At 39.4% G+C, this 12,280-nt stretch overlaps 1 protein-coding gene across 3 annotated transcripts in view; it reads left to right on the forward strand.

Moving 5' to 3' along the window:
- The window catches only part of LOC121411537 (zinc finger E-box-binding homeobox 2-like), a 31,177-nt gene extending 19,197 nt beyond the window's left edge, over window positions 1–11,980 (forward strand). Inside the window, exons 1-5 of one of the 3 annotated variants that reach the window (XM_041604316.1) lie at window positions 772–2,325; window positions 2,949–3,389; window positions 5,320–8,013; window positions 8,351–8,536; window positions 9,736–11,980. In XM_041604316.1, the coding sequence (XP_041460250.1) occupies window positions 2,235–2,325; window positions 2,949–3,389; window positions 5,320–8,013; window positions 8,351–8,536; window positions 9,736–10,100 (3,777 nt within the window). In that variant the 5' untranslated portion in view covers window positions 772–2,234 and the 3' untranslated portion in view covers window positions 10,101–11,980. Of the gene's footprint in view, window positions 1–771; window positions 2,326–2,948; window positions 3,390–5,319; window positions 8,014–8,350; window positions 8,551–9,735 lie in introns of those variants that run through there. The other 2 variants (XM_041604319.1, XM_041604317.1) reach the window with 2 other exon arrangements.
- Window positions 11,981–12,280: the final 300 nt, after the last annotated feature.

Raw genomic sequence — 12,280 nt, forward strand, 5'->3', positions numbered from 1 at the left:
CACACATCCTCTGGGAATGCGTCGCGGGCTTCCGTCGTTTATCTAGCTGGAGGAGGAGCCAGTTGCCATGGTGACGTGGCGCCGCACAGTCTGGGGGATCTCCACCGATAGGCAATCATGTTTGGTTATCCTGTTTACAATGTACACAGCACCAACAGTAGTGACAGGAAAACTACAATTTCGCCAGACCTTTTATCTTCTCTTCCCTTTTTTTTCCTGTACTCAATTGAAAAATGTGTGTAACAAAAGTCATTTGTAGGCTTGATATGTTCAGAAACATTGTGCCGTGCATGCAATATATTCGAGAAAAAAAACTATGAATTAAAATAGTCAAAACATCATACCTTCTTGAAAAGGTCCGATGTTGACGTCTTGTGCCCCTGTTGATTTACATGAAGTGTTTCTTCTGTCATTTTGTACACAACTTTTAAACAGCATTACGATATTTCAGGTGGAATCTGTCAATTCTATTATTTCAGTTTGGTTTTTAAACATGATTGGAAGTTTTACTCTGATTGATTTAATCATTGAAAGGGATGGTAGCTAGAAGTGGTCTCTATTTTCTGTAATTCTGTTGGGACTGTCCTGGAGAGGAGGGAGACTCACTCGACGGTTAATTAAAATTGTTGAATATACATTTATTTAAAAAAAAATGATAAGGAGTGAAAAATAATTTCGTGAGGAAAACAGCCGAGCCAATCACCTGCCTACTATGTATTCACCGAGCTCACATGTGACGGCTAATAACACTGCCTTTGTGGAGGCGAGTCAGGTGTTGGAGCTTTATCAGGTTAATAATTCATGAGGCGTAGGGTATAGCGATCTCGCAGACGGCTTGAATGGGGCTCAGCTCGGCCACTCAGACAGAGTGGCGCCGCTCTGCAAGGTGGGTCTTTTCTTCATTCCTCAGCCTATATGTGCAGGTGCTTTGTGGACCGCACCAGACTGGAGCCAACGAATTTTCTTCTCATTGTTTCCGCCGCTAAGGCATGACAAACAAGATTCCCTTTTTCTAACACTTTAGGGGTTGGCCAACAATATTTTTAAAAAGACATTGTCATACTGAAAAGGGAGAAGAGGGAAAATTACTATTGGAATTGAGAACAATCATTTGATAGCATGTAATACGCGTAACAAGCGAGGCATCGAAATGGCTTTATCAAACTTTCATACCCATGCGAGGTAATGCAGTGTGTTCTATTTTGTTAATCTGAAGTTAGTACCTTTTGTTTGCATCTATTATACTTCAATAGTAGTACATCAATTGACTTTCCGCTACTAGACTTTTCCACTTGGTTGACCCTAAGCCCTTGTGTTTCATCGCTGCTAAAAAAATCCTAACGAAGCTTTTTTATTCAAGAACTGATTGTGATGTTAACACACACCTTTTGGAGTTGATCCTCTTTTCTCCGCGAATAAAATACTGAATTGCTGTTCTAGGTGTTTGAGGGAGATAGTGTTCATCTTGCTTGAGTGACCTCATTCAAAAAAAGCTTCCTGATTCTCAAGAGGGGTGGAACAGAAAAGAGTCGAGCATCTTGTGTTGATGACCGGGAGAAGTGATCACCTCCGCCTTTTAATAGTACCACTGAATGGCTTTTGTCCTTCTCTTGTTCTCGAGGACAAAACCCCAGACTTCATGTCTCTGCCCTCGTCGGTGAGCGCTCCGCCAATCTTTCTCAATCTGTCCTCAAGTCACCGGCGCGACAACAACTCCACCGCTCTCTCCTCTCTATTTATCTTGTCTTCTGTCCAACAAGAGCCACCCGTTTAGAGAAAGCTGGGGTTTTCTTCTCATCTAGATGTTTTTAGACATCAAGCAGTGGATATTTTATTCCAATCATCCAGAGATTCAAGCGGAACATAATACATCGAATATATTTTGTATCTCTCCTTTGGAATATACCACCAAAAAGGAGAGATAGCTTTCGACACATTGGAAAATTCAAGAAATTGGATAAATACTTCAAGTTGAAAGGACTTTAAGATATCGATGTACACGTATTAGTTGATTTAAACTATTTTATTCTTCATCATGTTCATATCTTACGGATTGCTTTGCACTTTCAGCAACCATCGGTGACCTGATATTTGTGATAAAAATAATCACTTCGACATTGATCTGTATTGACTTACCTGTGAAATAGGACTGACACCAGTTTTTTGTTCGCAACTGATTGCTATATTTTGCTTCAAATGAGTGGAGATATCCCTCATATTATTTTGTGGTGTGCATGATTTTGGAGAAGCTTGTCGGCACCCCCGAAAGTGACATGGTGATGAAGTATCACTACCTCCAGTACAGGCGGCTTTTGCATGCCTCAGGTATGGCCGATTTTTGTTTCTCGACTCTCGCAATTCCATTTTCTCCCCGCCTATCCTCGGAAGCACATACACAACCAATAAAAAAAACTTGCGCGATTTGTTCTTGTCGCTGAAAGAAACATAGGATTGTCATCTGTTTTCATTTTAATAAGCTGGACCGCATCAATTTGCAATTTTAACCGAAGTTTGTTACAACATTCATTTCTTTTTGCCAAAAAAAGTGTTTCATTTTGTTGGTCATTACATGGCGATCACGCATATCGTGTCAATATTGTCATATCTTTTTTGTATTATGAATAATTATTTGACTTTGTGCCCTTTGTGAAGTGTTATGTTGATGTACACATATTACTGGTATGATTTTGAACTGAATGATTGTGATTTATACTTGTACAGAAAAAATAATATGGGGGACTATAGCTGCTAATTTCCTATAGATTATCAATTTTGTTTTCTGGCTTTGGTCATTTTTGGTCATTGCTTGGTGAAAGTAAGGTTTAATCTCATTTAGCAACTTATATACTCAAAAAGATTTGATTGGAGGGGGAGGGGGATATTCAAAATTCCTATAGGTGAATGGTTTATTTGAATCTAATTTTTTTTTTGTTCTTATATTTCCACAGTTGACATCGATGGAAACCCAAAAGGCATGACTCAGGCAATCCTCACAGATGGTAATGACCCCATATCTCCCAGCCCAGAGAATGGTTACCATAGCAACAGCTCTACCATCGAGGACAGTGATGGAGATGACAAAGGAAGCTTCATGGATGATGAAGATGAGGTCGACATGGACAAGGGAACGAGCGATGGGGACAAGGATGATGGGGTGGACGACATGGAACCGGACAAGGAGTTTCATCAGAAGAATGGAATGCATCACCACCATCCTCATACCTCTCCTCACCCCCCTCCTCATCAGTTCAGGAATGGGGAGACAGGAGTAGATGGTGTCATCAACTTGGAGGATTACATGAACCGCAGCGACACTGCCATCATCTATCCTGAACCTGTAGAAGACATGGATGGAGTCAATGGCGACACAGACGACCCTGATACCCCAGGTGTGTATGTTCTCCAGAATGGGTAGAGATAAAATACATAAATTTTCATACCCTTCCCCGCCTTCAATTAACATACCCGCTTGCTACATTGTAGTCCCCCCTCCCCTTCTGCATATACATAAATTTTGACACTGACCTTTCTATAAATTCAATTTTGTTGTTTCAGTTCAGACACATAAAAGAGCAAACTCTTGAAAAATTACTTTTTGATGACTCTAATCAGTGTTTGTCTCCTTTTGTTATCCAATCTCCCCTTCCTTTCCCTTCTCATGCTCTTTGTCAATGATTCCTCACGTTCTGCATGGATTTTGGGGGATAGATTGTGTTTGATAATAATCATCTCCAGCATCCTTACAGATAGACTGTGAGATCAATATCAGTAGGTGGATGGGATCAGTCTTTGTAATACCTTAACCCCCACAACGAGATCAAGTTCGCATTAATCCCCTGTTCCTTTTTTACAGGGGCGTTCACACTTGCAATACTCGCTTAACGATTGAGACAGATAAATTGGGTCAAAATTTTCAGGGAGTTGGAAGCTTGTGGTCCTCTTCGCCTTTTGTGGCACTTTATTGGCTTGCTATAGTTGCAAATTCTGTGCTGAATTTTTGAAGTTGTTTAAACTATATAAAGCTCAATTAAAGGAGAAAAAGCTGCCACGAGCCCTTTTTTTTAACGGAGGCAACTCAGGAGCATTGCTTTAAACTGATTTGAAAGATGTTCAATTCATATTCTGTCTACAGTTTTGCAGACTTTCAATACTAAATACTGGGAATCAAGACATGCGTGCAGTCTTTCAGAATGTATGAAAGTGCGAGTGTGAATGCGTCCTGATCAAAGTACTCTGAATAGACTAAAGCACTAGCCCATCGAGGTTACCCATGGCTCTCTATCAGTTTTATCTCAATTATACCGCTACAAATCAAGAAAACAAAGAAACAGAATACATATAATGGCCTCAAACATAGTCACCAAAAGGATCAAGGGAAGGGATCTGAAGTGTCATGTGACAAATGGAGGGGGAGGCCAGCAAAAATTCACTTTTGTCATAATATGTACAAATAGAGCTAAGTGGCGAGTTCCTGTCATTTTGTATGTAGAATTACTGCATTTTAGGGATTAGGGGTTAGTGACAGATGTGCATGACAGATGAAAAATGAGAATGTTCCCCTGTTAGTACCTGGAAATGAGTATTTGTGACATGATTGGTAATTAGACAATTAAATACGATGGAAAGTTGATATCATTTCTCACATTTGTGGGGTTTGTTGGGGATGTCAAAGAAATTATAAAAAAGTTCCCCTATATTGATTTAATTGTTGGCTGGTTTAAGTGCAACTTTAAACTCAGAAGGGAGAAAACTCTTTATTTTCCACACTTTTAGAATTCCAGAGACACTTTTTGCCACTTATAATATCATGTGAAAGTGATCAGTTGCCTTTCTCAAAAGATTATTTTTGAAGGTTTGTGAAAAGCAAAGAGTGATTTGATTTGAAACAAAATCCCACTCCGATCCCATCTTACTATCTTTTATCGTTATTTGTTACAATTGAAACCAATGGGTACTACAAAGTTGAGATGTTTAGATAAGTCTTAGTAAGTGAAAGGAATTGAAAGGTGAATACCCATTTATTCCTAGGTACTTGAATTATTTTCAATGAGGTGAATCAAATGTTTTTTTACATGTATTAAGTCAAGTGGGCATAAAAAGTGAAAGTGCCATTATCATTTTATATTAGTAATAAAGGCATTTGATGGGTATCTTTTTACCAAAGGTGGAAGTGAAAGAAAAAAAAATATCGCTACTCCAGATGTGTAACTTAGTTTTTATGGTGAATTTAGGGGATTGTTTATAAGAGGTGTGACAATGCGAATAATCAGGAAATGTCACTCATTATCTTTTGTGTTCTTCTTTTCTCTTCACTTACAGGAGGAAATGACAATGAAACTGAAATTGAGGGCGAGCTTGGAAAACCTGAAGACTGCCCGTACTGTGATCGCTCATATAAACGCCTCACCTCCCTGAAAGAGCACATCAAGTACAGACACGAGAAGACTTTCAACAATTTTTCTTGCCCAGAATGCAACTACTGCTTTGCCTACAAGTCCCAGTTGGAGCGTCATATGGCCACGCATATGCCAGGGCGCAACCAAATTTGTGATATCTGCAATAAAGCCTTCGTGAACATTTACAGACTCCAACGACACATGCTGACCCACACATCTGGGAATCGCAAGTTTAAGTGTGGAGAGTGTGGCAAGGCTTTCAAGTACAAACATCATCTCAAGGAGCACTTGCGTATTCATAGTGGGGAGAAACCGTATGAATGTCCAACTTGCCTCAAACGCTTCTCACATTCTGGATCCTACAGCTCTCACATAAGCAGCAAAAAGTGTTCACCGGTCAAGGAGCAACCTCCAGCCCTCAGCAGGATAGCAGGAGTTCCTCCAGTCAAAGTAATCAATAGCCTTCCTTCACCTGTTTTGCAATCGCCTCATAGTGATATAGACACTAGTGAATCAAGACCATTAAGTGAGCCAAAGGGGAGTGCCCCAGCTTTCATGACTCCTCTCCACATCAAGATTCCCAATGCTGATGGTTCTGTTCAGGGTCTCCCAAGCAGCGATACAGAGGACAATGGAAGCACTACTCCTTTAACAAGTCCTGCAAATGATGCTGTAAAGAAGGTGCTTCAAATTGTGGCATCTACTGTGTGCAAACAACAGAAAGACGGGCAAAAAACTGACATCTCAAAATTAAAGAAAACAAAGACAACAAGCGACACAGCCCCAGTTGTCGCAAGTCCCTTTGAAATCAGACCTTTCAAGCTTGAAAAAATGGCAGCTGTTACTCCCTTGCCAAAGGCAACACCTTCTCAAAAGACACCTGAAGAACCAGAAAAACCAAAAACTTTCTTGAATGGAAATGGTGTTCATCAAGAGAAGAAGAGTTATAACATTGTGGACTATACTCTAAAGAAAGTACATGAAGCTCAAGCAATTAATCGCTGTTTGGAAACACGCTTTCCTTCTCAGATTAACCTAAATCCAGACAGAACAGGATGTAAATATTGTGGACGAGAGTTCCACAGTCCTATCGATCTTCATCAGCACGAGCGCTATCTCTGTGACCTCAACGAGGATGTGCTAAAGATGAAGCTCTTCAGTGGCAATCCACAGCCTCAACAAAACATTGGTAATTTCACTTTAGATCGCTATTACGAGATGCAGCAAGAATTCTTAGCCCAACACAAGAATGATGAGAGTTCTAACCATGACAAAGAAAAGGAAAATGATGAAGAAGATAATGAAAGTCCTCAGCAGATGTTGTCATCACCAAGGGAGAGTGAAAGGGAGAGGGAACAGCACCTGTCTCCAAAAGCTAGCCCCGATTCAGGAAGTCAGATTTCCCCTCATAAAGCTGAGAGCTTTGAACCCGAGGCTACCAAGACAACTGATATTTCAAAGTTGCTTGAGACCATTTCAAAGGCCCAAGAACAGGCTCTGCGTGCATTCTATGCAATGCAAGCTAAGCCTTCTGAGGACGGTATTGAAAAAATTTCAGTAGCACTAAATTTGCCTATGCAGCTTGTCAACAAGTGGTTCCAGCGCACACGTAAGCTCGAGGAGGAGGGCTCGGATCCATCGCTTAAGAGCTTGAGCTTAATGAGGCAATCCCCAGTTGTGACAGTTGTTCCACCCACACAGCACATCAAAGAACACACGGGAGCTCAAGCTATCGATAGCAAGGAGGCTTGTTTGAAATCCCCGATAGAGAACTGCGATTTGGAAACGGCTTCAGTCAGCAGCAGCAGTGGTGAGAGATTGGGTGATTCAGACAGCCTCCCTCCTTCCCCAAGCAGCAGTATTAATTCCTTACCTAAAGACTCCACCAGAAACACCTTTCATAAATACAAGAGCATGGATGTCAGCCCGACATGCAGTGAAACTGAACCCAGTGTGCGTGAGCGATTAGAGCCCATGGATAGAGATACTCGATCCCCCGCCCGATCTGTTACATCAACCAAGGAAACAACAGACACTTCTCCTCTTGATCTTTCTCTGCCAAAGCGGAAAGCGACACCTCCACCTTCTTTGAGCAGGTCTTCCATCCCACCAAAGCTTGTCTATGGCTACAACTACTCGGCACTCTATTCTGCTGCTGCAGCCGCCGCTGCCAACGGTTACCTTCTTCCTCCAGCATATGCACCATCTGAGCCGCTCACTTCCAGCCTTTACGAAAACAGCATCAAAGCTCACAAGAGCAGGACAAGCCCGACCCCTGGCAAGACCAGCACCCCCTCATCCACAGCCACCAACAACACCTCGTCGGTATCAGATGCCAGCATGCTCCTGAAGCGGTCATACCCTGAGCCTCTGTATGCTTACCTCCCCACCATGGGCGGCTATGCCGCCAAGAGGATGAGATTTGCTGATGGAGTAGATTACCCTGTGGCCCCACCTCCGGTGTACAGTTCTCATCTTCAGGTGCCAGATGTCTACAGTGCTCTTGCCAAGACTGGTTTCATGCCCAGTACCATGGCCCACCTAGGTGCTGCCTATGGACCAACCAATCCTTTCTTACCTGCTATGCTCAATGGAGGTGGACTTCATCAAAACCATGGTAAATTAATTGAGTTCTAGTTGATTATGCATTTTAGCTAGAAGTATAGTTTCCTAAAAATTATATATAATTTTTATTAAGTTTAAAATAAACAAAATTGTAAATTTCAATGTTTATTTTAAATGAAATAGCAATGGTCGTATTACTTTTTTTCACAGAATTCAGTAATTAAAAATGTGATATTGTTTGCACCTGAAAGTGATGGGAAATTGAAATGCGTAATGAGAATGATTTGTTTTATTTTATGCCATAAAAGAAAATGCTATTTGACCTTTTGTATAATACATTTCTCTCAATCAATATCAATGGGCTATATTCTTTGTCATCATTTTTACAGCCGCAGCTGACAATTCATCTGACATTGCGTCAGAAGATTCAATGAGCGACATCGGTATTGGTCCCGGACGACGCAGGAGATCGGACAAGCCATCCAGGACCTCCTCGGGCCAGTACGCCTGTTCACAGTGCCCCAAGACCTTCCAGAAACACAGCTCATTACTGCGACACGTCTACGAGCACTCAGGTACTTAACAAGAAGTAAGCCATTTTCTAGACTTGAAAGTATCATCTTCTTCATCACCATAACCCACATTTCAGATGTAATTCAAGCATTGATTTTCTTGAAGGCATATTCTGGCTTGAGGTTTGAAAATCTGAGACTGTATACTTATAACAAAATCTTCTCTTCCTTTCACTTTGATTGTAATATTTTTGTGAAAAAAATACCTGCAGTCATTTGTTTTTCAAAAAGACTGCACAAAATCATCTCAAATACAATATAATAAACTTTTTTAATGAAATCATCAATGAACAGCCAAATTCTAATTTTTCCGCATGAATTTTGGTAATCAATGAACAAACACTAAATAAATCATAAAATGATTGAATACACGGGTAAAACCCGCAAAAAGCCTTACAATGGGCACCAAGGGTTCGATTGAAGAAAATGATGATAGAAAAATGGTTTGAGACAATACTTGTGCAAAATGCTAATGAGTGTTTTGGCAACAGACCTTCCCTCTGCATGACTAATGCAAAGTTCATTGTTATCTATCATGAAGAAAATCCCCTTTTAAGTACAGACTAATGATAGTGACGAACAAAACAATATGCTAATGCTCTATTTGAGATAATATCTCTTAGTATCCTGAGAATCAGTTTTATTAGCAGTGAGGGGAAGAACAGATGTTGTGTATGTCACAATTGTAGGTTGCTTTGATCTGTAGGAAATCAAAGTGCAAGTCACTTTGGCTATACCTTGGATGCAAAGCCTAACTCAAGATCTTCTCTTTCCCGAGCAGTGAGAATAGTCAGGGTTATGATTCCGATAACGCAGTCTATGACCTTAACCTAACCATGCACTGTTCCTTTGTCAGGGAGTAACAGATGGGGCACTTTTTCAAGTTCACTCAAAGTGTTGCGAATGTCATATTCTTAAGATCAGATTTACAATCATTCATCATACTTTAAGAAAATGGGAATTGCACCATTAGCAAGGTAGAAAGAGGTGAAGAAAGTTAAGAAATGCATGCCAGTCACTGTTTTATTTAAAACACAGAGTGTCTGGTTTAAGGAAGAACAAAATCTTTTCTTCATTTATTCATCAATTTAAACACCATTATTCTGGGATGGCTTTATTACTCTCTCTTTTTATTTTATATTGCTAAAGCTTTGTAAAAGGACTCCAAATATTCATTGTTATCTTGTATGTTACCTCTCCAGGCAAGCGTCCTCACCAGTGCAAGGAATGCGGCAAGGCTTTCAAGCACAAGCACCACCTGATGGAGCACTCGCGGCTCCACTCCGGCGAGAAACCCTACCAGTGCGACCGGTGTCTCAAGAAGTTCTCCCACTCCGGCTCCTACAGCCAGCACATGAATCACCGCTACAGCTACTGCAGGCGCGATGCCTTGGGCGCCGCCGGTGGACCCCACCTGGACGGTGCGGAGAAGGAGATGTTGGGGGACGGGAAGGATTCGATGATGATGGACCATCACCAGGGTGGGGGCGATGAGATGGAGATCGGTTTGGAGAGTACAGGTGCTATGATACGGAGGATGGAGGACAAACAAATCGCTGGGGTATAAGTTTGAGATTTGATTGCAAACCAGGGAGATTTAGGATCATGACTCGTTATGATCGGGAATCATATATATTCATATGATGCAGAAAGGGTGTGGAACGTTTCTGCTGGGAAGGTGCCTCAGATTAGTGTGTTGAAAAAATAAAATTGACATTCATTTTATGAAGAAGTAAGTTTGTGTTCTCATTGAGAGGTCTTCACTGATCCCTGTTTAAACAAGCAAATTATCAGTGAGAAATATGAATTTGGGTTTATTCATTATTCCAGTTCAGGTTTTGAAAATGATTGGTGCGATTTTACAGTTTAAACAAAATCGAATAATATACAATCATGTGATATAATCAAGTGACAATGGTCTCGTAATTTTGAGTTTTCTTGATTTATTCTTCAAATGAAGAAAATGAAAAAAGAATATTTTCTACTTTAAGTAAATAACATGATGTGTCTGTTTTTCATATTTTCTAAATTTTGTCTTCAAATAAATTAAGAGAAAATAATGGTATCTATTTTGACTAATGATTTATGAAGATAATTTTTTTGTGAATGAAAAAAAAAGTGGAAATGAGACTTAAAATTCTGTAATTGAAAGAACTCATAATTTACATAATTGTCCTAAGCTCAAGAAAGAGGAAATCTAAGACGTTTATTAAAAAAAAACAAGGAAATTAAAGGGACTTGAGACCTAATTGTGAAGAGGGAGCAAGTTAAAGTACAAAGGCGAAGTATGTTGCAAATGTATGTACTACTCTTCCTTCTATGTAATGTATATATGATCAGTACAATGACAGATAGACTTGAATATTTTTGCAATTTGAGCATTATTTATCTAAGAGGAAATCACTTGGTGATTTAAGATTCCACCAAACACATATTCTTCCACACTTAAACAAGGAAAGGATGGGAGTGAGCCAATTGCTGAATTGGAGTCATAATGGACTGGAATAATTTTTGATGTTTTCCTTTGAGAAGGACATTGAAAAGAAGATGGCATTTATATTATTGTTATTATTTATATAGCTCACTTTGCCACTGAAATTAAGTCTGTCAATTTAATGTAGGTGTAGCGTCATAACCTACAACACCAAATCTTGTGCAATCTCGATAAGACTGACAGATAAGGCGCTGTTTATACCATGGCACCTTTTCCTACGCAAAATATATTTTCTTGCACGGAAATAATGTGTGGAAATAATATTTTTCATTATTTTTTTTGTTGAAATGTCATTTAAAGTGCCATTTATTTTTGTTTGCTCACAAATTCTCATTCCTCAAAGAAATAATTTAATTCCATCCCCCTTCTCTCTATCTCTTCCTGTTTCTCTACTTCTCTTTCCCTATTTTTTTTCCTTCTGCTCCGACTTCACTTTTTGTGATAAATGAAATCAAAGAAATCATGTATGTGTAATTCTCTAAACAGAAAAAATGATCGCATTCAATTCAATATCTTTTACAATTTGCAACATTATTGTTTATTTATTGTGTTGTCTTGTTTGTTTCCAATGAAAGAAATGTTAAGTATTTTTTGATAGGTAGCTTGTTTAGTTTGGTTTTATTTCTCACAGATGATAGATTACAAACTAAATACTTCATATCTTCCATACACTAATGTTTCTCTCAATATTTTCGTCGGCCCTTTTCTGTATTTTCTTTTCATGTCGGAAGTTGCCACTGGGTATTTTGGGTAATGAATTAATGATGTACATGGAGTTGTGTATAAACTTATTTATTCTTGTTGATGTGTAACTATTTATTCAAAAAAATGTAAGATATTGGTCAAGAAAAATTGAGTGGGCCTCTGAATTTCTTTTATAGGTGGTCCGACCTATTTATGTATTGTAGCAATGTTGCTATTTTGAAACAAAAATAAAGTAAAAAAAATATTAATCTCTCGTGACATTTATAGCATTGTTAAAGTACTACCTGTAATATGATTGACTGATGATGCCACAAGTGGTGGTGGTGCCAGGGATGATGATGATGATGACGATGATGGTGATGACGATGAAGTTGTGGTGGTAATACATGGTTATGTTGGTGGTAGTGTGATGATGATATGATGGTGGAAATGTTGAAGATCGTGCATGATACTAATGTGGTGTGGATGATGTTGGTAATGATGATGGTGATGATAGTATTCATGATTATGATGGTGGTTGTGGTGGTGGTGATTCATGATGCTCATCA

Source organism: Lytechinus variegatus, chromosome 3 (assembly GCF_018143015.1).
Source record: "Lytechinus variegatus isolate NC3 chromosome 3, Lvar_3.0, whole genome shotgun sequence".
NCBI classification, from domain to species: domain Eukaryota; kingdom Metazoa; phylum Echinodermata; class Echinoidea; order Temnopleuroida; family Toxopneustidae; genus Lytechinus; species Lytechinus variegatus.